We start from the raw sequence: 27,657 nt of genomic DNA on the forward strand, positions 1-27,657 counted from the left end.
CACAACTACTACTGCTTACTTCTCACTACCGACAAGTTTTTAGAAATGGGAGCCTTGGGACAGCCAAGGCCTTATTGGCTCATTTCAGTGTTTTATGGTTTGGCATTGTGCTTCTTAGCTAGTACTACTGTTCTTGCTAACAGTCCTTACACTTATTCTTCACCACCACCTCCTCACCATGCCCCTCAATACCCTCCTCCCCAGTATCAATCACCACCACCAAAATATCCTGAGCACCCTCCACACCATTACAAGTCACCACCACCCCCGCCACCGCCGAAGCATGTGATACATCCTCCGTATCACTACAAGTCTCCCCCGCCACCCTCACCTTCACCTCCACCTCCTTATGTCTACAAGTCTCCACCACCCCCATCACCTTCACCGCCACCTCCATATGTATACAAGTCTCCACCACCTCCATCACCTTCACCTCCTCCTCCCTATGTCTACAAGTCTCCTCCACCCCCATCACCTTCACCGCCACCTCCCTATGTCTACAAGTCTCCACCACCCCCATCACCTTCACCACCACCGCCATACATTTATAAATCACCACCACCACCATCTCCATCACCACCTCCTCCTTACGTTTACAAGTCTCCACCACCACCATCTCCATCACCTCCTCCTCCTTATGTCTACAAGTCTCCACCCCCACCATCACCGTCACCGCCTCCACCATATGTATACAAGTCCCCACCTCCTCCCTCTCCATCACCGCCACCTCCTTATGTTTACAAATCTCCACCACCACCTTCTCCATCACCGCCTCCACCATATGTCTACAAGTCCCCACCTCCTCCTTCTCCATCACCGCCACCTCCTTATGTTTACAAATCTCCACCACCACCTTCTCCATCACCGCCTCCACCATACGTCTACAAGTCCCCACCTCCTCCATCTCCATCACCGCCTCCTCCATACGTCTACAAGTCACCACCACCTCCTCCCTATATTTATAAGTCACCTCCACCACCCTCACCGTCACCTCCTCCTCCTTATCTATACAAGTCCCCACCTCCACCTTCCCCATCACCGCCACCTCCATATGTCTATAAGTCTCCCCCTCCACCATCTCCCTCACCTCCTCCTCCTTATCTCTACAAGTCTCCTCCTCCCCCATCTCACTCTCCACCACCATACTACTACAAGTCCCCTCCACCTCCAAACCACTACTAAGCCTACGTACGGCTACAGTTACGTAAAACAACTTGAATCAATTGGAATAACTTCTTCGCTTTTGGATGTGGGTATTCAATTTTTTTTATTCCCTTTTTTAGTATTGTTTCTCTTTCCAAAACAAAAAGTGTTCACTAATGAATGATTATAAGGGTACGTGTAGCTCGACCCTTCGTGTAATATCATCTCTGTTGTAAGCACTCACTGTATTACATTATTTAAAGAAACGAAAGCGAAGTAGATGAATCTTTATGTGTACGTACTTGTTTCATGTTCACTTGTTACATATGATCTTTGGGTTTTCAATTATGTATGCGGTGCCTAATTATGTGCAAGTGAATGATGCTGCATCCTCCTCTACAATCTTTGGTATCAAAATTGATTTTACCTAGAGGCCTCATTGGAAGTTATCAATTGTAAAAGTAACAATTACCTAATAGATCGACGTATTAAGACTAAAACTCCATTAGGTAGATTCTATAAGGAGAGAAGCAATAACTATTGGTATATCCAGAACACAATTTACACTCACACTAGTTTAGTGTATTCAAAATACAATTGGTTTCTCGTTCTGATTTAAAATTGAGTGTAACGATATATTGACATACACTGTTTGGCATGTTTTATCGGATATTAGGGCAGAACTAACTTTAATCTACAATCTGCCCCACCCGGTCAATATAAACATGAAGATAGACAATTAGGTCACATCTGTTTTTTTTTTTTTTTTTGGGTATTAATGCAACAAAGATTACAGAATGCCTCGAAAGCCAAAACACAGAAACAAAGAACAGAAACATGGGCTACTGGTCAATCCACCGGTGCGCGGGGCACACCCTGCGTATTGCCAAAGCCGCCATCTATCAGGTCTGCAGCAGCATTTGCATTTCTACTGGTCCAAAGCCAGTTTACACGAATTAGGTCATATCTTTAGACACCCTTCACTGAAAAGCAGGTTGAGCTGAAATTTTTGCAGCATTAATGCACTGCAATAAAATTTTAAGCATATTGACTTGGCTCAAATTTTTTCTTTGGCTAATCTTACAAGCATAGAGACGTAGATTATACATGTAAGAATGAACATATTTCAACTAGTTTGAATAAAGTCAAAAATCTGATGCTTATTGCCATGAGCAAAACAATGCATTAGGAAATCTAATGCAATGGTATATGGTCGGCGTACGTTGTTTTAGTTTTTATCGTAGTAATAATTTAGGTTTACGAGATCTTTTGGGATTTTGTTGTTTTAAGTTGTGTGGGATTACTTACGGTTCAAGAATTATTTTGGTAATATGGGGTTCTAGTTGTTAGTGCGGCTTAACAAATGTCAACTTCGACATTGTTGAAGTTGACATTTCGTCAGTAGTCTTTGCTGAGTTGAAATTGGGTGAAAAAAATAAACAAAGAACATAATTCCAGTCTGGTTCATAAATAATTAGGGTTTTGAAGTATGAAGCAAATTTCTTTTTCTGTTTCAGCCCGAAAATGTCACCAATTACGAAATATCAAATGCAAGTCTATTTTTAACATGTCCTAATGTTAACTTTAGCTACATGCTTAGCTGGTTCCGTTAACAACTACCTTTAGAATTTGTTTTTAATGATGTCAAAGACTAGTTTTCTTTTTTATTAATTATAATACATGATCTATACTTTAATTTATAGTTTTTGACTTAGCTAGCTAGTTATATAGGATCTTTCTCAGGTAAGGACTTGCCTAAGCTTATGGAACGGATTTTCAGTTTTTGGCCACTTTTCGATCACATATTCACATCTTAACCGTTCAGTTTTTAGGTCATAATGTATAGATCACTTCTGTAAATTTTCAGCCAAATTGATGATCGTACGTAAAAGCATCCAAAACTGCAATTTACACGAACGAACTGAATCTGTCGAACCGGAACCGTTCGTTTTCATTGTTGTAAATTGCAGTTTTGAATGCCTTAACGATAATCAATTTGGCTGAAATTTTGCAGAGATGATCTATACATTAGGAGCTAAAAACTGAACGGTTAAGATGTGAATATGTGATCGAAAAATGGCCAAAAATTGGAAATCCGTACCTAAGCTTAGGTAAAGATGTCCCTAGCCAAGAAGGACTATATATATATATATATATATATATATATATATATATATATATATATATATATATATATTTGTTTTTAGGGTCCTTGACCCAAAGCACCAAAATTGACAAAAAATATCCCACTTGCCCAAGTAACAAATTTTTATTCCCACCTACCATGTTTAAAGCAAAATGACAGTTTTGCCCTTGACTTAATTAATTAATTACATCTGCCTCTATGTCTCTCTCCTCTCTCCACGATCTGAACTCTCTCTCTCTCTCTCTCATCGCTCTCCGATCTGCTCTCTCTCTCTCTCTCTCTCTCTCTCTCTCTCTCTCTCTCTCTCTCTCTCTCTCTCTCTCTCTCTCTCTCTCTCTCTCTCTCTCTCTCTCTCTCTCTCTCTCTCTCATTCCTCTCCGATCTGCTCTCTCTCCGTCTCTCTCTCTCTCTCTCATCGCTCCCGGATCTCCAACTCCGGAGAGGTTCGACCTCTCGCCCTGGTTCTGCTGCAACTCGCAGGTGAGCTCGACTGCGTCCAACCGCTGTCGCTCTGACAACGACCGTGTCCAACTGCTGCAACGCCCAGATTCCGTGCAACTCGCCGGTGAGCTCGACCACGTCCAACCGCCTCGCCGGTGCGGGTCGACTTTTGCCAGGATTCTGCTGCAGCTCGCCCAAGCTCGGCCGGCGCTGACAACGACGACCACACGACGTCTTCGATGGCCTCCTGGACGCCGCCGGTGCTCGACCCAGGCTGTGGCAGAGGAGAGAGGTGATTGGGTGCCCAAAACTTTTCTCTGGGTGCCCAAATCAATTTCTAGTTTTTATTTATTTCTTTATTTTTTTTTTTAAGTAACAGGACAGAAGGAAAGAAAAAAAAAGTTTTGAATGTCTATTGCCCTCTAATAGACGTCTATTACCCCTCTATTGGAGGGCAATAGACGGCTATTGGGGGGCAATAGACGTTTTGAATTTATGTAATCTCCTTGTTTTTTCTGTAATCAAAGTTTTATTTGTCTAAATTTAGGGAGATTAGTTCTCATTTTGGCAACTGAAAGTCCTATTGGGGGGCAATAGACGTTTATTAGGGGGCAATACATGGCTGATAGTCGTCTATTCGGGGTCCCTCTATTGGGGGGCAATACATGGCTGATAGTCATCTATTGGGGGGCAATACATGGTTGATAGTCGTATATTGGGGGGCAAACTTCCATTTTCTCTCTCTCTCTCTCTAAGTAACAAAGGGGTAAGGGTAAAATGGTATTAAAAAAAATTAAAAAAACAAAAAATTTGTATTAGGGAAGACCTCCTTAGAGTGTTTTGGGTAAGAGAGAATTAAAAAAACTTAATGGGGTAAGTGGGAAAAAAATCTCTAAAAATAGTGTAAATGGACAAAACCCCTTGTTTATATATATATGCTGATTTGTTTTTGGTCTCTGACCGTCGTCTAATAATAATGTTATGAAAGAGATTTCATAATTATTCTTTGGGGAAGGTTCCAAGAATGGTCTATCTTTGACAATTGAAGTGTAGATAGATTATATAACTATGTGATTCTTTGACAAGTTTTATGTACTATTCTTATACAAGTAATTTTATGATACACCAAATCGAAATATTAAATAGAATTAGTTTAATATTGAGGTTGACTTTTTTTTTTTTTTTGAGAAGAAATAGAATCCATTAATAACCAAAAAAATTACAAAGCATTGGAATAACCGGTTGTGGTATCAACACCACTACACATATTCCTACCAAGATCCCTAGTTATGGGTCCGTCACTAATAGTAACATCCATGAACCGAAAAGGTTCAACCCCTAACCAATTTTTACGCCTATCACCCCAGGCTACGAAGAACGATAACCAATCCCGAGTGTCCCGATACGACCTCGTCACCAAACTCCAGACGAACCACTCCACCCTCTTCCACATCGTGTCCATAAACCGCCAGACCATGTGCAAGGGAAATCCACCTTTCCATTGATAACCAAACAGCATCGAAATTGTAACATATTGTTCCCAGGAGTAACACCATACAGATGGCTCCACAAAACGACCAAAACCTCCAAACCCTAGCTCAATTGAGTAGAGACGTTTTATTTGACCTAACCAAAAACCTGAAACTAAAACCCTAATAAAAAACTTAACGAAACTACCATGATTGACCAACTGCTCAGGCACCGCCACCTCCACCCACCTAGTAACGGCCCCCCAACCACTGCATAGCCACTGCCCTAATCTGTTTAACCACCTGATACCCAACCCACCGTCGGTGACTGACCAAGCTCCATCCATCATCCCAATCCCAAGCCAACGCCCCAGTTTCAGACTCCATGCCCACAGATCCACCAACCACCTCCACGCATCATGAAACCAGACGAGATTGCCACAGATCTCGTCCATCAAAATCCTAGCACCACCTTCACCTCTGCGCAACCTCCATAAGCCAAGAGTCATCCACCTCCACCATCTCCAAGGTATCCCACCATCATCATGTCGATCACCGACGCTCCACCAGACAGAACCACCACGGCAACGAAGGACAGCCCCAACCAAATCAAGTCGCCCTGAAGCCATCCCCCAGCCCGCACCAGATCTGCCCGATCCGGCTCGCAATACCAGCAACGCCGCCACCGAAGAATGGAAGAAAACCATGCCCAAACAGCCAACCTTTTCATAGCAGAGAGCAAGAGAACCAGAGGCCCGTCCGGCTGCTCCTATCTCATGCCGGCGAGGCATGGCGCCGTCGCTTGCACAGAAGGGCCGCCGGACAAGCAATAGAAAACGTTTTGAAAACCCCAACCCTAAAACGCTCCATTTTTCTCTCCTTCCCTCTTTCTGTGAGTTAATTAGAGCTTTTCCAATTTGGACCTATTAAATTTAGCACCAGCAAATGTGAAAAACATATTGAGGTTGACTAGTTTTATACAAACATAGAATAATCTACCAATATATAGAGACAATCTACCTATAAATTGAACTTTAATTTTATGTATACTGTACTTCACACACACACACACACACATATGCGCCCGTCTAGTGAGAGAATTTTTTTTTTTTTTTGTCATTTAAAGTGATAGCTTCTTGCCTTATTAGACCCACTTTTCGATCACATATTCATCATCACCACCATCTCCTCCTTATTAGACCACCATCTCCATCACCACCTCCTCCTTACGTTTACAAGTCTCCACCACCACCATCTCCATCACCTCCTCCTCCTTATGTCTACAAGTCTCCACCCCCACCATCACCGTCACCGCCTCCACCATATGTATACAAGTCCCCACCTCCTCCCTTTGGACGTCCCGGACGGCGTCACCATCAAGGCGAAGGCTCAGCTGATCGGAATCGAAGGTATGTGCGGCGAGCTCGCCTGAAATCATGGAAGCCCATCGAGGTCGACTTCGAACTCTTCATCGACGAATCCAGCGGCAAGCAGAGTCCCGACATCGAGGCCTGATTCGGGTCCGGAAACCGCAGCGCCTCCATCGCTGCCTGATTGAGGCCGGAAGAGGGACGTCTGCACTTTTTATGAGTTGCGGACGCCCGCTTCGATCGGGCATATATATGTACACACACACGTTACTGATGGCTTGGCATGGGATGATGCTGAGTTCCAAATGAAAAACAAAGGATGAGAGGAAGCAAGAGACTAGCTAGGTCGCCATGAACTGGGCTGACATAGCTGGTGGAAGTCGTACTGTCTATCCAAAGACCACGAGCTCAATGCAACAACCACAAATTTTCTAAGTTTCAGATCGAGAAGCGGGTTTAAGTCTTTAAGTTAATTAAATGCGTTTTATTTTGTATGATTATTTGATTTAGTCTCATAAGTCTTTGATGTGTTTAAGTTTGAAATCCTGCATTTTAACTCAAAAATAAATCCGTCTAAGATAGATAAATAGAAAATAAAAATAAAATGTCTTCTTCTTAACTTTCTTTATCAATCATGGACATGTTTGATTATTAGTCGCCTCTCAAGTCTATAAGATTAGTCAACCATATTGTATTTTTTTCTTTATTGAACTCCAGAAATGCAATAGTTTGAGCATCCTTCTTGTCGGTGACAGATTGAACTTCTTATTTAATCAATAAATAAAGGTATTAATAATACTACTGGAAGTTTTTGATATATATCCTTAAACACTAGCCAAAAGCTTATAAACAAACGAATTTGACTTTAGATGGATCTTTCCTCACGTACAATCTCCGATTCCGACATCGATCATTTGTTCATTCTTATTATCTTGTATTATCTGTAACACCTAAAAATCGCTTTTAAATATAAGCAGCAGCCACACACCACCTTTCCACCAACTAATGAATTATTGTGAATAATTGTTCCCTTGAATGTAGTGAAGATGAATGATATTGGAATGAGGTGAAGATAAATAACTCTAAATCAATTTAACTTAATTCGTATTTTCTTACAGGAAACACGACAAATTTTGACCCCACCTCATTCATCTCACGGTGTTAGTGAAAATTAAATCTGTAACCTCTAATTATTAATTTGAAATAACCAACTTATTGTCATATATAAGTCCCCGGTAGCTTAGCTTTGCTTTTAGTTATTGTTTTAAAATGATATCCTGGAATGTTACTTTATGATCATGAAGAGAGTATTATGATGAAGCATAGACTTTACAGAGAAATAACTATAAAAAGATTACGAGAATGAATTCGCCTAAAATCCCAAAGAGTACGTTCCTCCTTCCTCCCAAGCCCCTGTCTGGGTCCAACACGCTTTCACGACTTCATTCTTATTATGCGCTTATAATTCCAGCTGCCGAACACAAACTTACCTACCATGCAAATTAATTGCAACTTGACTGGGATCGTGGCGTCCATGCATGAAACAACAAGACTTGAAATACAAAACTCACTAGTTGAAAGAAATAGATGACTTTTCTTTATTGGCATTTTTCAAATCTTCAAGTTTCATTTAGATGAAGAGAAATTGAAGTACCAATCCAGCCTGTTATCTTGAAAAAAATGAACATGTCACATCCCAAAATGGGTACAGAGATTACTATAAAAGGGTTACCTATCATCCATATAAATCACACCTCTACTCCTACTCATCACTACAAACAAGTTGTACGAAGAGCCGAAATGGGAGCTTTGGGACAGCCAAGGCCTTATTGGCTCATTTCAGTGTTTTATGGTTTGGCATTGTGCTTCTTAGCTAGTACTACTGTTCTTGCTAACAGTCCTTACACTTATTCTTCACCACCACCTCCTCACCATGCCCCTCAATACCCTCCTCCCCAGTATCAATCACCACCACCAAAATATCCTGAGCACCCTCCACACCATTACAAGTCACCACCACCCCCGCCACCGCCGAAGCATGTGATACATCCTCCGTATCACTACAAGTCTCCCCCGCCACCCTCACCTTCACCTCCACCTCCTTATGTCTACAAGTCTCCACCACCCCCATCACCTTCACCGCCACCTCCATATGTATACAAGTCTCCACCACCTCCATCACCTTCACCTCCTCCTCCCTATGTCTACAAGTCTCCTCCACCCCCATCACCTTCACCGCCACCTCCCTATGTCTACAAGTCTCCACCACCCCCATCACCTTCACCACCACCGCCATACATTTATAAATCACCACCACCACCATCTCCATCACCACCTCCTCCTTACGTTTACAAGTCTCCACCACCACCATCTCCATCACCTCCTCCTCCTTATGTCTACAAGTCTCCACCCCCACCATCACCGTCACCGCCTCCACCATATGTATACAAGTCCCCACCTCCTCCCTCTCCATCACCGCCACCTCCTTATGTTTACAAATCTCCACCACCACCTTCTCCATCACCGCCTCCACCATATGTCTACAAGTCCCCACCTCCTCCTTCTCCATCACCGCCACCTCCTTATGTTTACAAATCTCCACCACCACCTTCTCCATCACCGCCTCCACCATACGTCTACAAGTCCCCACCTCCTCCATCTCCATCACCGCCTCCTCCATACGTCTACAAGTCACCACCACCTCCTCCCTATATTTATAAGTCACCTCCACCACCCTCACCGTCACCTCCTCCTCCTTATCTATACAAGTCCCCACCTCCACCTTCCCCATCACCGCCACCTCCATATGTCTATAAGTCTCCCCCTCCACCATCTCCCTCACCTCCTCCTCCTTATCTCTACAAGTCTCCTCCTCCCCCATCTCACTCTCCACCACCATACTACTACAAGTCCCCTCCACCTCCAAACCACTACTAAGCCTACGTACGGCTACAGTTACGTAAAACAACTTGAATCAATTGGAATAACTTCTTCGCTTTTGGATGTGGGTATACAATTGTTTTTTATTCCCTTTTTTAGTATCGTTTCTCTTACCAAAACAAAAGGTGTTCACCCTTTCAAAAAAAAAAAAAAAAAAAAATGTTCACTAATGAATGATAATTATAAGGGTACGTGTAGCTCGACCCTTCGTGTAATATCGTCTCTGTTGTAAGCACTCACTGTATTACATTATTTAAAGAAATGAAAGCGAAGCGGATGAATCTTTATGTGTACGTACTTGTTTCATGTTTACTTGTTACATATGATCTTTGGGTTTTCAATTATGTATGCGGTGCCTAATTAAGTGCAAGTGAATGATGCTGCATCCTTCGGATCCTCTACAATCTTTGGTATCAAAATTGATTTTGCCTAGAGGCCTCATTGGAAGTTATCAATTGTAAAAGTAACAATTACCTAATAGATCGACTTATTAATTAAGACTTAAACTCCATTAGGTAGATTCTATAAGGAGAGAAGCAGTAACTATTGGTGTATCTAGAACACAATTTACACTCACACTAGTTTAGTGTATTCAAAATACAATTGATGTGGTTTATCATCCTGATTTAAAATTGAGTGTAACGATACACTGACATACATTGTTTGGCATGTTTTATGGGATATTAGGGCAGAACTAACTTTAATCTACAATCTTCCCCACCCGGTCAATATAAACATGAAGATAGACAATTAGGTCACATCTGTTTTTTTTTTTTTTTTGGTATTAATGCAACAACGATTACAGAATGCCTGGAAAGCCAAAACACAGAAACAAAGAACAGAATCGAACATGGACTAAAGGAAACAATAAGGAGGGGGAGCAGCAGTATGATAGAGTAAGATGAGCATTTTCGGGTTGGGGGTGGGGGGGATTGGAAGCCAAATCCACCGGTGCGCGGGCCACACTCTGCGTGATGCCAAAGCACCCTCCACACCATTACAAGTCACCTCCTCCTCCACCTCCACCAAAGCATGTGATACATCCTGCATATCATTACAAATCCCCTCCACCGTATGTCTATAAATCACCACCACCACCTTCACCATCACCTCCTCCTCCATCACCGTATGTCTATAAATCACCGCCACCACCTTCACCATCACCTCCTCCTCCGTATGTCTACAAGTCTCCACCACCCCCATCACCTTCACCACCTCCACTATATATCTATAAATCACCGCTACCACCATCCCCTTCCCCGCCCCCTCTTTATGTTTACAAGTCTCCATCACCATCACCACCACCGCCTTATGTCTATAAATCACCACCGCCTTATGATTTTTTGTAGACATCATTCTTGCATAGAAATCTAAAGGATCAACGGTTGAGATAATTGATTTATAAATGTCACATACTTGTGTAAAATAACAAAAATCCTCAAATTCTTAAAGTAAGGATGTCCTCTCTAGAACGGGCCTATATATATATATATATATATATATATATATGTATACATACATACATAAATACATATAGATCTTATCCAGTGCGGAGTTTGTATTTAGGGTCACTTTTCGGTCGCATGTTCATATCTCGACCGTTCAGTTTTTAGGTACTAATGTATAGATCATCTCTGCAAATTTTCAGCTAAATTGTTGATCGCGAAGGCATTGATGACTACCATAAAGCTAGTATGGTTCAGGTTGGACAGATTCAATTCATCCATTGGTTGAAAATTTGCAGAGATGATCTATACATTAATATCTAAAAACTGAACGGTCGAGATATGGACATGCGACCGAAAAGTGACCCTAAACAGTAAAAAGTAACCCCATCGATCTTGCCGACTTCCTCCATCCATCTTCTCTTATTCGACTCTTAATCTCCAAGTAGATCCAGCAGATGTTGATCAAGGTTCAATTGCTGACAACTCGCCGACTTCCTCCATCGATCTTCTCCGATTCGACTCCTTATCTCAGCCACCATGAACGATGCCAATGTCTCCAAGCACATCCAGTAGATGGTGAGGTTCATTCCCCAAGAAGCCGAGGAAAAGGCCAACAAAATCCAACATATGGTGAGGTTCTCCATGACGCCGACTTCAGCGACGATGCCTTTAGGACTACATTGCATATGGCGGAGGAAGAGGAGGCTACGGTGCCTTTAGGACTACATGCAGAAGGTGCCAGAAAAGCTTCCTCCGGTGATGGTGCCTCCTTAGATTTCGGCCCAGAAGGAAAGAAAAAAGAAAAAAAAAACTTTTTATTATCTCGTAACAAAGGTTTATTGGGGGCAATAGACGCCTATTGGGGAGCAATAAATGTTTTGAACTGATGTAATCTCCTCTTTTTTTCCTTAATCAAAATTTTATTTGTGTAATTTTAGGGAGATTAGTTACCATTTCGGCGACGGAAAGGTCTATTAGGGGGCAATAAACATCTTCAGCCCTATATGAGATTCTTTGACAACTTCTTTGGAGACTTCCGGTGAGGTTTCATAAACCTCTATTGCCCCTCTATTGGGGGACAATACATGTCTATTTAGGGGCAATAAACCTTTCCGGCGACCTATGAGATCTCTGATAACCTCCTTAGGGGACCTCCGACGAGGTTTTTAGAGAAGTCCGGCGGGTGGTAGCAGGTAACCGGTGGTGGGAATCCGACGAGCGGTTATCGGATTCCTGTGATAGTTGGCCAGAATCTGGCGACCAGTGAGGGGACTCTGCGCGAAGTCTCCTATGGCTTCTCTCTCTCTCTCTCTCTCTCTCTCTCTCTCTCTCTGTGACAAAGAGGTGAGGGTAAATTTGTCTAAAAAATAATAAATAAAAAAAATTAATTAATTGGGTATTAGGGAATTCCTTATTAGTCTTCATTAGTCTTTATGGCAATTGTAGCTGGGCCTATTCGGATCGAGATGGCTTTGGGGATGGAGGTTTCATGCGCGCCGGTTTCAAGGAAGGTGACGACGAAGGCAGTCAGTTTCACTCTAGACGACGGTAACCTTTGTGGCCACCATTGATAGGTTGGAGGCTTCGATGCAGAGACCCTTACCTGTTTTGGGTTGAGGTCGGCATGTGTTGCAGCTCATCCTTCGTCTTTTGGGTGGTGGCGCGAGATGGTTGGGCGGCTAAACGGGGCGGTGGCGTCGGTGAAGGGTCACAGCGGCAACAGGTGTGCGTGGAGCATGAAAGCCTTTGGGCTGTGGAGAGAAGATGGGCTGGGCTTAACTGTTTGGCCTAGGCATGATTCCTTTGAGCTTTTGGACCTCTATTTAGTTTATTAGTTCCTCTAATAATTCCCTACTTTTCTAGGGACCTATGCTTGTTAGTTCTTAATGAGCGCTAATGAATATAGTTTTTATTTCGCCTATTTGCTAGTTCTAGCTTATAGGCTCACTTTATTAAGTGAGCACTGATTGTATAATGAATGGTTTATACCTATGTACCATGTGATACCTCCACAACCTCTTGTGGAATGGTAGCGCAGGGGTATGTAATGGCCGTTTTGGCTTGAGTTTATTAATGACAATCATTGATAGATATTGATTCAAAAATGGGGAATTAAAATTAATGGGGTAAGTGGAAAAAAATCCCTATAATTAGTGTAAATGGTCAAAATCTCAATAATTATGTTCCAGAAGGAATCCCAAACGTTAATATCTTGCGCATTAATAATTTAGCCATCTACTGATTGTTAGCGATTTTCAATCAATAACGAGCACATGTTTGATAAATAATTTAGACTTTGCCATTGTTACTTGGAGTTGGTGTTGAAAAGACAAAATCAATATGAAGATATTTTGCATTCCCGCTCAGTTATGTGGCCTGGAAAAAGAAGGGATTTGTTTTGTTTTACCGTAGGCTGATTTCACTAGTGTAAAATTAGGACTTAGTCATATGGTTACTCTACTCTGCCATTTGGCTACTATTGGGTCATATTAAATCAAGTAACAAGGCGTTTTACATAACTTGAGGAGGTGAAGCCATGAATGCTGGCTGCTGCTGCTAGCCTACTGCTGGGATGAAGAAACCAGAAAGAAACGAACCTTGAAGCGCAAATTAAGTTCGTGGGGCTCAGCGTGAGCTGAAACTCAATGATGATGAATTGATGAGACAATGATGGTTATGTCTGGTGTCAACCCTGAGGAAGCATTCACTCTGTAGGGAAGTCCTAGGCAGTAGAATTGGAACTTGAATTGCTCAGTGATAACGCTAGTAGCGTCAACTTACTAGTTACTTAAAATTTCATTCTATATAGATTGTACGCTAGTAGGTTATTTTACAGTTTCCTAGGCTGTGGCTCGATCATAACATAGTTTGTAAAGAGTGGATCATTGCGTAATATTACATATCTTAATCTAATATACAATTTCGAGAAAGAAAAAAAATGTAAACAAAAAAAAAAAAAAAAAAAAAATGAGGGTATCATTTCTTGGTATATTGTTATTCCCCTTCACCATATTAAACGAGGTCAAACAGAATTGTTATTATTATTTTCACATCATGCAAAAGATGCATAGATCAGATTTGGTTTTCGGTGAAGAAGATAATGCAGTTTATATCAACTTGTTGAGAAAAACAAAAAAAAACGTCTTATGTAATTTAAAATCAAGATTCAATTGTCAATGCCCAGGTCATTAGGAAACTGTCATATAAGGTAATGATACGAATCCTTAGTTTTTCCCTTAATACTCATATCCTAAACGACCAGGCAGCTTCCATTACATCACTAAATCTGTCTGTAACCTTGCGTGCTGCAACACAAGATGAAAATACTGGAAGCAGAATAACCCTGTCAACTACATGACATAAACGCAGAAATAATGAGACTTCTTCCACGATTTCACACTAACAAGATCCTTACAGAGACAGAATATATTGTTTCCTACTATAAAAAAATTCATGTAGTTGCAGTATATTTTAGCATAAAATGCACTGAAACAAACGAAACGACCAAGTCTTCTCTGCCTTCTGCTGTCTTTTACTGTATCAAAGAGATGAGGAAAGATAATGACAACACCTATAATAATAATAATGATGTAACTGAGAAAGGGAGAGAAAGTGATGGCTTCCAAGTACAGAGTCATTTTGCCGTAACGAAGTTTATTTGAACACTTCTCCTTATAATGGCTCCCTTTTATTATTGAGTATTGACAATCATTTCATGATTGTCATCATAATGAATAACAACTGTGTGGTACTTTTCTAATGTTACAGAAGGTGTAATTTGTTACATGAAGGATGTGAATGGGTCCAGGACAACTATATTGTGGGGTATTCCGAGTCATATCGGTAGTTTAGCACTAAGTAGAGAAAAGAAGCAACTTGCAATCAAACACTAAGCTTTGCGCGAAAATCTGAGCTCGCAAATGCAGCGGTAAATTCATCCAAACAAGCCATCCGTATACGTTCTGGTGTTGCTGGATTATCAAGTGGAAACCACTCGTTACACCCTACTTCAGCTCTTGCAGCTATAATGGCATCTTTGATAGCAAAAAAGACAGCTGATGCCAAGAAAAATGGGGGCTCACCAACAGCTTTAGATGAGTGGATGGCCTTTACATTTGGATGTCCCTGTGTCAATCAGCAAAGAGAACGCAAACAGGTCAAGATTGTTGCTTTAGATTTAAAAATGAGTCATCAACTTATGCTCACAAGCCAAAGTCGATTCCATTTCTAAAAATTGAAATGCAAACAAAGATTGTGCACTATAGAACCAAAGATGATGACCTATACAATTCATGTTACCCTGTTGTAATTCATTAAGCTGATATAGCATAAATTAGCCACCAGAAAACATAGAAAGAGATAGAATACTCCATTTGATCGAGGAAAAAAAAAAAAAAAGCAGTACACTAATTTTTGATTTGACAACCAGAAGAACAGAGAGACAGAGAAGTTCAAAGCTCTATACTTCCAACAATACCGCAAGACCATTTCTCTTCTTTGCAGACTGCAGGTACAGAACAATTCGAAACATAATCTCACATCAAATACCCATTATAGTACCCAGTACGTTCCCTTTGGCTTGATTAATGCGTTCCACTAGAAAACCTGTTACCTATGCTCCCATGTGACCAGTCCATTAAGTCATGAAATAGTGGTATACAACTATTAAGGCCAAAATCTGCCAGTAATTTGGGGTAACGAGTGTATCTTGTTTTAGAATTTTAACCACCAAGTTTCTTTCATCATGACCTTGCAGCTTAGTTAGATAAGGGAGACGCCATATTCACTTTATTAATTCTGGCAGATAGGGATCAGAAAACACTTGTATCGACAAATACATTTTATTTCGTTAATATGCAAAATTACAACATGCTTAATTGCTTTTTATCCATCACAGATACAATATATAACGTATAACATGCCCTTACTGGATTAATGAGCATACCTTTATTTCGTTAATATGCAAAATTACAACATGCTTAATTGCTTTTTATCCATCACAGATACAATATATAACGTATAACATGCCCTTACTGGATAATGAGCATACCTTCAGAAGTGAAACATTGAATTTTAAGGGAACGTCATTTATGGAAGGAATTTTGTAGCTTCCAGGCCCACTAGTGTAGAGGGAACCTGGTGCAATCCACTTATGAGCAGGATCTCCCCATTTTAGTTCTTCTAGGGCAACCCATCCCAAACCTTGTATAAACGCTCCTTCGATCTGCATCAGAAGCAAAAAGATTAAGCTATATCTATGAGAATGAAGATTAAGAAGACTGAAACTAACAAAATATAATTACAGTTCTAGGGTTTTTTGTTCTGTAGCTTCTTTTCTTCATCGAAAAAAACTATAATTACAGTTACCGAAAGTTCTACTACCCCTTCCCCAATATAAAAACTGACACCAATAGAAAGCGAGTTTTAACAAAATATAATTACAGTTCTAGGGTTTTTTGTTCTGTAGCTTCTTTTCTTCATCGAAAAAAACTATAATTACAGTTACCGAAAGTTCTACTACCCCTTCCCCAATATAAAAACTGACACCAATAGAAAGCGAGTTTTAGATTCACAATCATGAGTTTGTTGGCACATCATGTTTAGATGACGGAAGAAATAGGAGACACATTTACCATCTAAATACTTAACATCTGTAGCAGCTAATACAAGATACTCAATAACACCAGCAGACCCGAAATAAACATTCAAATCTCTGATTATTTTAAAATGAACAATGTCATTTCCATAAGTTCCACCAATACTGCTTCTAATCCAACTTTTGTCAAAGTCACTTTTCAGTTGATACATGTGAATTTGATTGAAGCATGTTTACAGTTTATCATAATCCATAATCTTGCTATAAAACAGATATCCTCATATGTTTTTCATTCTCCTAAGGTTCTGCCCTATAATAATTTATGTCGGGCACGCTCATTTATGGAACGGATTCTTCTAGGTTCCCCAATATTGTGTTCCCATAAATGTAACGCATAGGTTTAGGTGTATTATTGAATCTTAAGCCCCAAAGATAGATTCTCTACCACAAAGTAAAATAAAAAATTCAATTCAGTAAAATAAAAATAAATAAATAATAATGATAATAATATAAAATAAATGTAAATAAAACATAAAAATAAAATCAAACAAAAATAGTAGGGATAAGGGAGAAAAGTACCTGCCCAACATCAATTGCTGGGTTGAGAGAGTATCCAAGATCCAAGAATATATTTGCCACCCTAGTGTGGAAATCTCCAGTCAAAGTGTCAATTTCAACCTCAGCAAAAGCAGCTCCATAGGTAAAGTACCTGAATGGGTTGCCTTTACCAGTAGTCCAATCAAAGTCGATTTCAGGTACAATGTAAAATCCATGGGCAGAAAGATCTATCCGGGCCACATAGCATGCACTTGCCAGCTGACAATGAGGAATATGAAGATTACATAAGTTGATTCCATCATCTAAGAGTAAAACTGCTCATGGCAAAAGAAGCCCACCATCCACAACCTCTAGTGGAAATATCACATGAATAAAACACTCCAACATAGAACTTCTATAAGATACAAAAAAATTCTTCTTATTTAATCACTTTTGTCAATTCCCTATTTGATATAACTATGTTATCCCTCTCAGTAGAAAGGTTAGCTATCCCTCTCAATTTTCCGATGAGCTGGGACTTTGGGTTCAGAAGAAACTTAAATGACCAAGAGATTGAGGAGTTTGCCTTGCTGATGGTTAAGCTAGAAAATGTCCGATTAGTGGAGTCCAAACCAGATGAAAGGAGGTGGAAGCTTGAGCCTAATGGGAAATTCTCTTGCAAATCTTTCCAGAGCTTCTTAATCAGTGGTGGATCAGGTCCAATTTTTGCTCCTGCCAAGTTTATTTGGAAGGTCAAGGTCCCTACTAAGGTGAAGATTTTGGGATGGCTTGTGGTGCTGGGGAAGACGAATACATGTGATGTTCTTCAAAGGAGAAGACCGGCAAGTTGTTTTTCTCCTCACTGGTGCATTTTATGCAAAGCTCAAGGGGAAAGTGCTGATCATGTCTTCATGCATTGTGAAGTGGCTAATTTCTTATGGAAAAAATTATTTAGGGAGGCAAGAGTGGACTGGACAACTCCATTAGAGAGAAGTGACTTGCTAAGAGAAAACCCCATAGCTTTTGGTAAAGGTAAAAAGGCCAGAACCCTTTGGGGTTGTGGGGTGCTAGCTGTAGTCTGGGTGGTCTGGATGGAAAGAAATAAAAGATTATTTGAAAACTATGGAGGGGTGGAGAAGGAAGACCTGTGGGAGTCAAGTTCTGGGCATCCTTATGGGTTTCTATCTCTAAGGAATTCAAGGATTATAATCTTTCTTCCATTATTATTAACTGGCAAGCAGCTGTAGTATAAGCCCCTAAGCCTTGATTAGTATTACTAGACGAGATGTTAGGCCTATTGCCCTAGCTGCTCTCTTTAGATCTTTAAAGCGGACTCCTTGTCCGCCTCCCTGTAACTCTATTTTTGCTTTTTTAATAAAAAGCTATTTCTTCTCAAAAAAAAAAAAAAAAATAACTATGTTATCTGTAGCCTCTTCATTGACCTGTTGTAACTTTCTTAAAAAATCAGCAAGTGATTGGAATACTTCACAAAGAGGATGAACTACACTGAATGTTCTTAAGCAACTGAGAGAAGCAATCATGCTCATTCATTGGGTTGGTTTTTGATAGTGCACATTACACAGGACTTGAGAGGTAATCATAGTATGGATGAATGTCAACAAAAAGGATTCTATACTGAAGTTTGTGATTGGTGAACTCCTATATTCCATTGACCATTTAGGTATATAATCAGATTTGTGAATTCATAACCTTATGTAAACAACACTGTCTTGATTATTTGATCTTTTCCCTTTACCATCAATTTCAGCTTATTTCGTGGCTTATTACAATTTTTAGTGCCGTAAATGTAAACCTGAAGATAATTATTTCATCAATGCTCTTCTTTCAAAGAAAAGAATCATAAACCATGATAAAAGAGAGTAAGTACCTCAGCAAAAGAGCTGAAATTGTGCTGTGAAGCAATAGGTTCCATACGCGCCTTGATTTGCTCACATGCATCCAAGACTGCAGCTCCATACATGTCAGAACTTGCAGACGCTGCTGTTGGGGAAGCATTAGGAACCTAATTTGGCAGCAAACATGACACAAAAATTACAAATTTTTTTTTTTTTTTTAAAATAAATAATAAAAACACGGGCATTCAAATTAGTTAAAATGACCAAAGAATTTGATAAAACATGATTATGGAGCAACTGTCTTAATAGTTTTCCAGCAAAGTTGAGACCCACTTAATAGATGCATTTTCTCAAATTTTAGTCTCGCCAAATGTTATATCAACGCGGTGCTAGCAGCAACACCCTATCATGTAAATGCAATAAATTTAAGAATCTCTGGAAGGACAAGCACAGAATTCCTAAAGAATCTTCAGAAAGCAGAAAGGGGAACAACCCCTTGGTAGTTTGGTTGACATGTATGCTTCTCAACCAATACAGAAAAAAATTTATGGGATTGAATTAGGTTTAGTTTAGATGAATTCCCATACATATTACAATACTTCAATCCAACATTGTTCCACAGAGAGTTTAAAGCCTATCAGGTTAGTCCTATATATGGTTTTACTCAATATCATTTGAGTACCGTATTTTTCTAATGTTTGATGCCCAGAAACAATTTGTGTACAGATATACCAAAGTGCTCCATTTACAATTAAGAAATTTTAAATGAACCTCTGCAGTTGCTGACAAGAACGTAATTATTTCCTTCAAAAATCCCCATTTCTGTAAATCTGGATCAGGCAGTACTCAATGGCTGGTTAAGTGGACTCTATAGTGTTAGGTGCTTGGCTACCAAATGCTGTTTATGGTGCCAGGTGGTTGCCTACCAAAACTCTCCAAAAACAACCTAAAGGAGCCCAGACTAGGCAACCACCAACCAGTATGAATAGTGTTCGGTAGGCAGCCACTAAACACTAAGAGTGTACCGTAGACAAATTGGAAATTTTGGCAGTAAAAATTGTTGGTGGTCTACTCAGCAACAAATATATATATATATATATTCCCTTTTGTGGGGTGGGGGGGGGGGGGGGGGGGGTGTGGGGTATGTCCCTTTTCTATATCAGTATACTGTCAAGTGTCAACTACCTTGTCGGTACTTGTCTCTGATATGAAGACTGAACTGAGAGGAATATTGAAGGCAGAAGCAGCCACCTGAGCAACTTTTGTATGCAAACCTTGGCCCATCTCAACTCCTCCATGTGTGACTAGAACAGTTCCATCTGTGTAGACATGAACAAGAGCACCTGCCTAAAAATCATTAAATAGTACACAATCAGGGTTGCAATACCAGAATAGGTAGTATATAAGAAATGAAAAACAATATAAAATAATTCTCGGTGCCAATTAGGTCTAATAATCTCATTGTTAATTGGCCTAAAAAAACTAGAAAACTATTAGAAAAAGGTTAACCAAACTACCAAAAATCAGGGGCTGAATTTGGATTAAAAATATAAAAAAATAAATAAAGAAATTACCAGAATGGAACATTACTCATTTATATAACAGAAGGGTCCTTTTGGTTTATGTATTTGGAACTTAGAATTACAATAGGTTACAGAAAGAAACTCCATTTAACATCTGGATGTCATACATCTTATACTAGAATAAACTCTTAAACTATCCTGTAATTGTGAAAGCTTTAAGTTTGTAGCTTGTTATTCAGGTGAAAATACGACAAAATCCTGCATGTCTGATCACTCTAATTTCGTAAAGGTTAATAAGAGGAGCAATTATAATTTAGAAAAATTTCACCATCACATTCTAAGACCATTACCTGGTTCATGAGCTTTAATGTAAATGATATGCCAAACTTCGTTGGTATCATGGCTACACCACGCTTCCGCCACCGATTATGAGTATTAAATTGGCACACTTCACTGCGAGCCTTCGAAAATTCACAAGATAGTTTTAGTTCGTTCCAAAGCGGGGCCAGTGTACAGTGTTGAAGTTTCTGACCATAATGCAATATTGATCCTTCACCTTGAAAATTAATCTCCTGAAAGGAAATTAAATTACCAATGCACATAAGCAGGAATACAGCCGTTATAATCTGAGGCCCAACTGCAACATAAGAACTCATTCCTCATGAAAAAGTTTAACTTACTCTTATCTCTTCTGGGCTTTTATTCAGTTCTACGGCAATTCTTTGAATCCAATTTTCAGCAATAATCATCCCTTGAGGACCACCAAATCCTCGGAAAGCAGTGTTACTGGGTATATTAGTGAAGCAAACTCGTCCCACAATTCTCACATTTGGAATCTCATAGACATTATCCGAGTGAAACATAGCACGCTCAAGCACAGGAAGAGACAAGTCTAGTGAATTTCCAGCACTATTATAGATGTGAAGATCCAATGCCAACACCTTTCCCTCATTTGTAAAGCCCACCTATGTCAAATAACATATCCCATCAACAATTATTTTGCATCACATATATCTCTCTTTACAGAGTAAAAAACTAAAATCCACCCAAACAATAATAGCATAATTATTACTTATATTCTACACCAAAATTCAATAAGTTCAGGAGGTAAGGCCCTTCTCTTTCCCTATCTCCTCCTAAATTTTCTTTGCTTCCAGAAAAATAATGGAGTCGTCATATTTCTCCCCACCTATCGAAGACATTCTCTTTGCACTAATAAGACTAAAGGAGGTTACACAATTTTGTTACAACACGCACGGTGAAGAGGCCAAACTGTTTCTACTTGACACTAAAATCCATAAACCAATCTTAATCTCCCTTTTAGCTTATCTTGTAAATGACAAACAATTTTCATAACAACAACTATGTCAGTTAAGATCCTTCCAACACCGATTGCAAAATTAAAGAACAAGACATAAAATGTCAACATCCAAAAACAAGAATCAATAATAGGCACAAGCACCTTGTATTTTCCAAGAAAGCTATGGCGCTGCCCAGTTATCATCATGTCCGTATCACGGTCTAATGTAATTTTGACTGGTCGATTCAATAGATATGAAGGAACAGAAGCTGCAGCAGCAATGAAAGCTGATCTTGTCTCCTTGCCGCCAAAACCGCCGCCAATACGCTTCGTTTTACAAATTACTTTTGACATTGGAAGACCAAGAACATGAGAAACATACTTCTGGTGCTTCTGAGGAGCCTGCACATTGATGATCTTATGTTACATTTCTACTAAAACTGAAGTTCCAAAAAAACGTGAGACACTAGATGAAAATTTATCGGACAATCCTGTCATATATAAACTGATGCAAGCATAAAACTGTTTTAGAATTATAACATACTTGAGTGGATGAGATCATATGAACTTCATTGCCACCATCCACTGTCCATATCACACTGCTCTGTGGCTCCAAATAGAAGTGTTCCTGGCCTCCCACTAGAACTTCCCCCTCTATGACCTTGTCACATTGACATGATTGAAAGCAAAGATCCACATCTCCTTTCCTAAAACGCCTCTCAGTATTAGGATGGAAACTATAAGCATTGATGGCATCCTGTATCGATAAGATGGCTGGGAGCTCTTCATACTCAACGTGAACTTTCATTGCTGCTAATTTTGCCTTTTCATGTGTATCTGCAACTACCACTCCTATAACCTGCATAGGATATACAATAACACCATGGTCAAACTAAACACTAAGAGAGAGAATGCAGTAACACAGCAGTTTTTGGGTAGGTGTGTTTGGTGGGGTGGTAAGGCAGTGCCTTCGCATTTAGAAGGTCATGTGTTCGAACCCCATCAAGGGTGGGGGTGCAGTGGGGTTTAAAAATATAAAAAAAAAAAAAAAATGCGGGAACACAGCAATATGCCATGGAAGGAATTAGTTCAGCATGACCAAATAGCATTTGACTCATGTGAGTCCAACATATGGATCAATGGTATTTCATGACGACTAACTTTCTGGGTTCTAAAATTATCTTTAACATACTGCTAAGTATCAAGCAAATAATCTGACAGCATTCTCAGAAATTAATGGATGATGCCGTTAGATCCGGAATCTGAGAGAGAGAGAGAGAAATTTGTTAATCATCGTACCTGACCTACACAAGTGACAAACTCTGAAGCAAATAGTTCCTCGTCAACAACAACGGGTCCAACTTTATTATCAGCTGGAACATCCTTGGCAAAAAATATGCCTGCAAACCCAGGCGATAACTTTGCTCCTGAATCATCAATGGAAAGTATACGAGCATGAGGTTTTTTGCTCAATATTAACACGGCATGCAAGCCATTGGGAGGCAATGGTGTATCATCAGCATAATCTGCCTCTCCTGAAACCTAGTAGAAATTGTCATTTGTGATGTTAACATCATACTGCTATACAACATACAGAAACTCATCCACCATGCACAAACGTAAGATTTTGACGAAATCAAAATTCATATAGAGGGGAAAAACAAGTCTCTATTGGAAGTTTGGAACAAGAACATATCAACGTATTGTATGTTCAAATCAAATCAACATACCAATTTATACAGGATTTCAGACATAAACTGCTCTGTAACTATCCTAGTTATCCTAAATGCCCAATAGTCAGCCATTAAACTAAATGCACAATATCACCTGACATATATATGTATGGCATTTTGGAAAGATGTTCCACTTGTATGGAGTAGTGTACATGAAAAGGAAGAGTTGAATTTTGGTGATCATGAGCTACCTTCGGCCCCTATCCTTGTGATAACTTTATTACACTAAATATTCAAGGTCCTCTTGAAAATGTTTGGATCCTTTGAAGTTTCATGTTTATAAGGATGACCTTCTCTGTACTTCCAGAAGCCCCTCAAATAAACATTGTTGTATTGGCTTCTGCTTTGAAGATCAGATATCATGGTATGCATATCTTAGCAATTTCAAATCTTATGGGGAAAATGCTTAGACCATAAAATTCAACACAGTTGCAAGCTTGCAATTATTTGCATTTCCATTTGAAGAACTACTTATGACTAACCCAAACTTTATATGCATACACAGTCTAGTCTAGTAACTGATCTTTTCTAGCCCCTTATACAACATACGTGGTAAAAATAAACAAGCAAAAGGAGAAGAAAAAGGAAAGGACATAACTAAGTTATTAATTTATATATGCAGGGTCCAAAAAGTTATAAATATAAATAAATAGCAAAAGTAAAAATAATATTATTGCCAGTATGTATGGGACAAACCTGAAGTCTCGATGATAGATGAACCTCAGGAGACCCAACAGCTGTCCCATGTTTTGTAATTTCATAGTCTTGAGTTCCTATAACAGATGGCCTGTCAAATGGTTGTATAGCAGAAAGATGAGACAATGGTACACTCCCCTTAAGGCCTTTTTCCCTTTCCAGCTGATGAGAAACCCACAGAAAAAACTTGAAGAAAAAGCTAAGTGTCAAAGACTTACGAAACTCCACCATCCCACCAGGAGCATTATCCCCGAGCAATACATCCTTCTGGATGATTTTCAGAGCACCCTGCAATAGCTCCTGGTTCCAACTCTTCCCAGTGAGAAAGTCTTTTGTTCTTGTTGCAGAAAGAGAGAGTGGAGCTACACCCCCATAAACAATAGATGCATCAGAAACAACAATGTTTTCACCTCTTTCCTCAAGATGAACACGAATTCCAGCATTCACAATTGCAATATCATCATCCCTTCTGTGAGCTTGTTTATATTCTTTCACATACTCAAACGGCCTAGTCCAAGGTAAAAATACAGAAAGTAGAATTTCACCACTCCCCAGATCCACCTTACGGTAACCGAGGAAAAACTTTTCTGCCGGCGTCGTTCTAATGTTCCCTTTGGAATCAACAATTCGAAAAGTTGCTCTGGCAGCCATCCAAAGGGGGTTCAAATCTGAAATTGGACTGGCTGTACAGATATTTCCACCCACACAAGCAACATTTCTTATTTGCATCCCAGCAAACCATTTTAATTGTTCAACAAAAGCCTTACAGGAAGAAGTTTCATGAGCTGCACGTTCTGTTATGACCTTTCTTAAGAATTTAAGTAGTTCAGAAAGTCTTACCGCAGAACCTATCTCAAGTCCATCATCCTTCAGATTCAGTATACTAAGTTCAGGTACATGTGTAACAGAAATTAAAACCCGATATTGAATTTTTTTCAACCTCATTTCAATTCCTACCTCAGTATTACCTACTAATAACTTTGCATCTGGGTATTTTTCTTTTAACTCTAGTACTTGCTTAAGTCTCAAGGGTCTGAACCACTTTAACCGACTGAATCCATTCAAATGTAAATAAGTTGATTTTCTCAATATGAGCTCAGGAGGAAATATAAGTTCCTTGTCCGTGTATGTGCTTCCATCAATTTCACTATACGATACAGGTGCATACCTCCCGTCACAAGTACCCGTTTTGTGACGGTTGCTTGATATCTCACTTTTTAATCCACACGAACAGGGTTTACCAGTTGAAGGGCACACAAATTCACCTCCTTCAAGACTTAGAGATGATATGTCAATGTACAGTTTATCATCTGTTTTGGCAAAGACACGAAAAGCATCAACAATTGGTCTGTAACCAGTGCATCGGCACAAGTTTCCTGCTAAACATTCTTCAATCTGCTCCTCATTAGGTGGGGTCTGACTTGACCTTAATAATGCATAGACGGACATGATAAAACCCGGGGTGCAAAATCCACATTGTGAGCCATGAGATTGTGCCAATGATTCCTTCAGAATATAAAATCGTATTAGGTGAGAATCTTAATAAGTACTAGACAGTATGGTATAAGTAGGCTAAAAAACACTCTCCCTAAAGCGTATAACCACTATATGATGCTGCAAAAATAGTTAAAAATCTGTTGGAGATCCCAAAATGGTTATGCGGTAGGGTGAGAGGTAGCATTTGTTAGATTTTAGAGTTAATATCTGGAGGAATGTAGGCTAAAAGCCAGCTGGGTAATTTGATTTGAACAACTTAGCTGCACTAAATGTTTATAACATCTCAGGTCAAATGACATTATTTGACCTCACTGACTTAAAAACACAATGAAAACCCTGTTTCCAAAAGTGTGATGTGAATTGCACCTAATCAGTAAGGGTGATTCTATCAGACCTTGATTGGCTTTTCATATAACAGGTACACAGTAAAAGGTTCATTTAACTAGGTAACTCAAGCCTCTTGTATTAACAATATCTAATTGTTAGCTATACCTTTTGAAATAAAAATAAAGAAACATAAAAGCACTCCTAATAATGAAATAACAGATAAAAAGATGGGGAGGTTGGGGGCGGGGAAAGGAGAAGGAAGCAGCATATTTTACTTGAATTGGGTGCAGGCCTTGTTTATGGTTCCCAAGTCCTTCCACTGTAATTACGTGCATCCCTTCTAAAGAATACAGTGGAGCCAAGCATGCATTAACGGCGTAGTGCCTGCAAGAAGAGTATAAATAGTTCAGTTTGATTTGAAAGTACAGAATCCAATATCAAGAAAGGTCGATACAGTTTCTGTGTCTGTTAACATGCAAGTGCCCTCATTCACATGTCCATGATTATCAAAGAAATAGAAACTCACAGGCATTTCTTCAGTTTTTGGTCATAATGCGAAACCATTACAGTACACGCACCACAACCACCTTCACCACAACCAAGCTTTGTCCCCGTGAGACCTATATCTTTATTGCCACAAAGACAATAGAGTTTCTAATTAGATGTTCCGCATAAAGACTGTAATCCTAAACTTTATATCACGTCAAAAAGGAACATTATATAAAATAAAATAAAAAAATACAAGAACAAAATCAGTAAAAAAAAAGAAACAGACCAAATACAAGAGATGTTATCCAGAGCAAATACATCAACCATTTCGGACATGGAGACCAATCAAATCGATAGTTCAAGAATACTAAACATCATTCCAGGTAGAACAAACAGTATAACACACACACACACACTCACATATATTGACAACAATCAACCATTCTGATATAGAAATGAAAGCTTCCCACTAAGCAACACGATCTCATCCTACCACTCAAAAACAATAGTTGACAGATTTCTCCACACAAAAACAGCGCAAAACAATTACACATGCAATCAAATTCCATCAACACAAATCCATTAATCCAATTCAAAAACTAGAGGTTCCAAAAAGTCCACATCAAAAACAAGTCAAACCGGAATCGAGATTACAAATTCCGAAAAAGAAAAAAAGGAAGACTTGGATTAAGCAAGAGCGGAACCTCTGAGGTACTCAAGGAGGGTGAGGTGAGCCAATCCATCAGGCAAGACTCGACGAATTCCATTAACATACAATATGGCCTCGTTCGACTCCTCCTCCCCGGCCTCCTCTTCGCTCTTCAACAACGACCCCATTCTTCTATCTTCTCTCTCTTCTTCTGATTCCTTACAACAGCTTTCAATCACTACACTCCACTCCTTGTAGCTCCAGTTTTTTCTTCTCGCAGAAATTTCAAGGCTTTGAATAATCTAAAGTCGGTTAACCAAATTTGAAATTTTCTTTTTTTTTCCTTTTCTTTTTTTTCCATATTAGGAAATGGAAACTGAAAAGTTACCTCTTGGGCATCGCGCCAAATGAGGGAAAGTAAATACTCCTTTTTTCTTTTTTTCTTTTTTTCTTTTTTTATGAGAAGAAGGAAAGTAAATACTCCTTGGTCAGTGGAG

The 27,657-nt window shown here is 39.5% G+C and overlaps 3 protein-coding genes across 4 annotated transcripts; 2 read left to right on the forward strand and 1 right to left on the reverse strand.

The window, feature by feature from the left end:
• Positions 1-1,440, forward strand: LOC133732147 (extensin-2-like). Its single transcript, XM_062159629.1, has one exon. It carries the CDS (start codon positions 46-48, stop codon positions 1,180-1,182), a length of 1,137 nt encoding a protein of 378 aa, XP_062015613.1. The 5' UTR covers positions 1-45; the 3' UTR covers positions 1,183-1,440.
• A 6,880-nt stretch (positions 1,441-8,320) lies between these two features.
• On the forward strand, positions 8,321-9,802 carry LOC133732146 (extensin-2-like). Its single transcript, XM_062159627.1, has one exon. It carries the CDS (start codon positions 8,370-8,372, stop codon positions 9,504-9,506), a length of 1,137 nt encoding a protein of 378 aa, XP_062015611.1. The 5' UTR covers positions 8,321-8,369; the 3' UTR covers positions 9,507-9,802.
• A 4,517-nt stretch (positions 9,803-14,319) lies between these two features.
• LOC133729305 (xanthine dehydrogenase 1-like) lies at positions 14,320-27,502 on the reverse strand. 2 transcript variants are annotated; one of them, XM_062156802.1, is made up of 14 exons: positions 27,216-27,502; positions 26,549-26,648; positions 26,298-26,406; positions 24,199-25,704; positions 23,069-23,311; positions 22,314-22,628; positions 21,932-22,171; positions 21,150-21,434; positions 20,820-21,041; positions 20,132-20,293; positions 18,979-19,113; positions 17,133-17,369; positions 16,008-16,181; positions 14,320-15,082 (listed from the first exon to the last, which is right to left on the reverse strand). In XM_062156802.1, exons 1-14 carry the CDS (start codon positions 27,346-27,348, stop codon positions 14,840-14,842), a joined length of 4,104 nt encoding a protein of 1,367 aa, XP_062012786.1. In that variant the 5' UTR covers positions 27,349-27,502; the 3' UTR covers positions 14,320-14,839. The 2 variants fall into 2 exon arrangements, with proteins under 2 accessions (XP_062012786.1, XP_062012788.1); XM_062156804.1 differs by lacking the exon at positions 26,549-26,648 and having other exon boundaries at positions 27,216-27,356.
• Positions 27,503-27,657: the final 155 nt, after the last annotated feature.

Source organism: Rosa rugosa, chromosome 2 (genome assembly GCF_958449725.1).
Source record: "Rosa rugosa chromosome 2, drRosRugo1.1, whole genome shotgun sequence".
NCBI lineage: Eukaryota > Viridiplantae > Streptophyta > Magnoliopsida > Rosales > Rosaceae > Rosa > Rosa rugosa.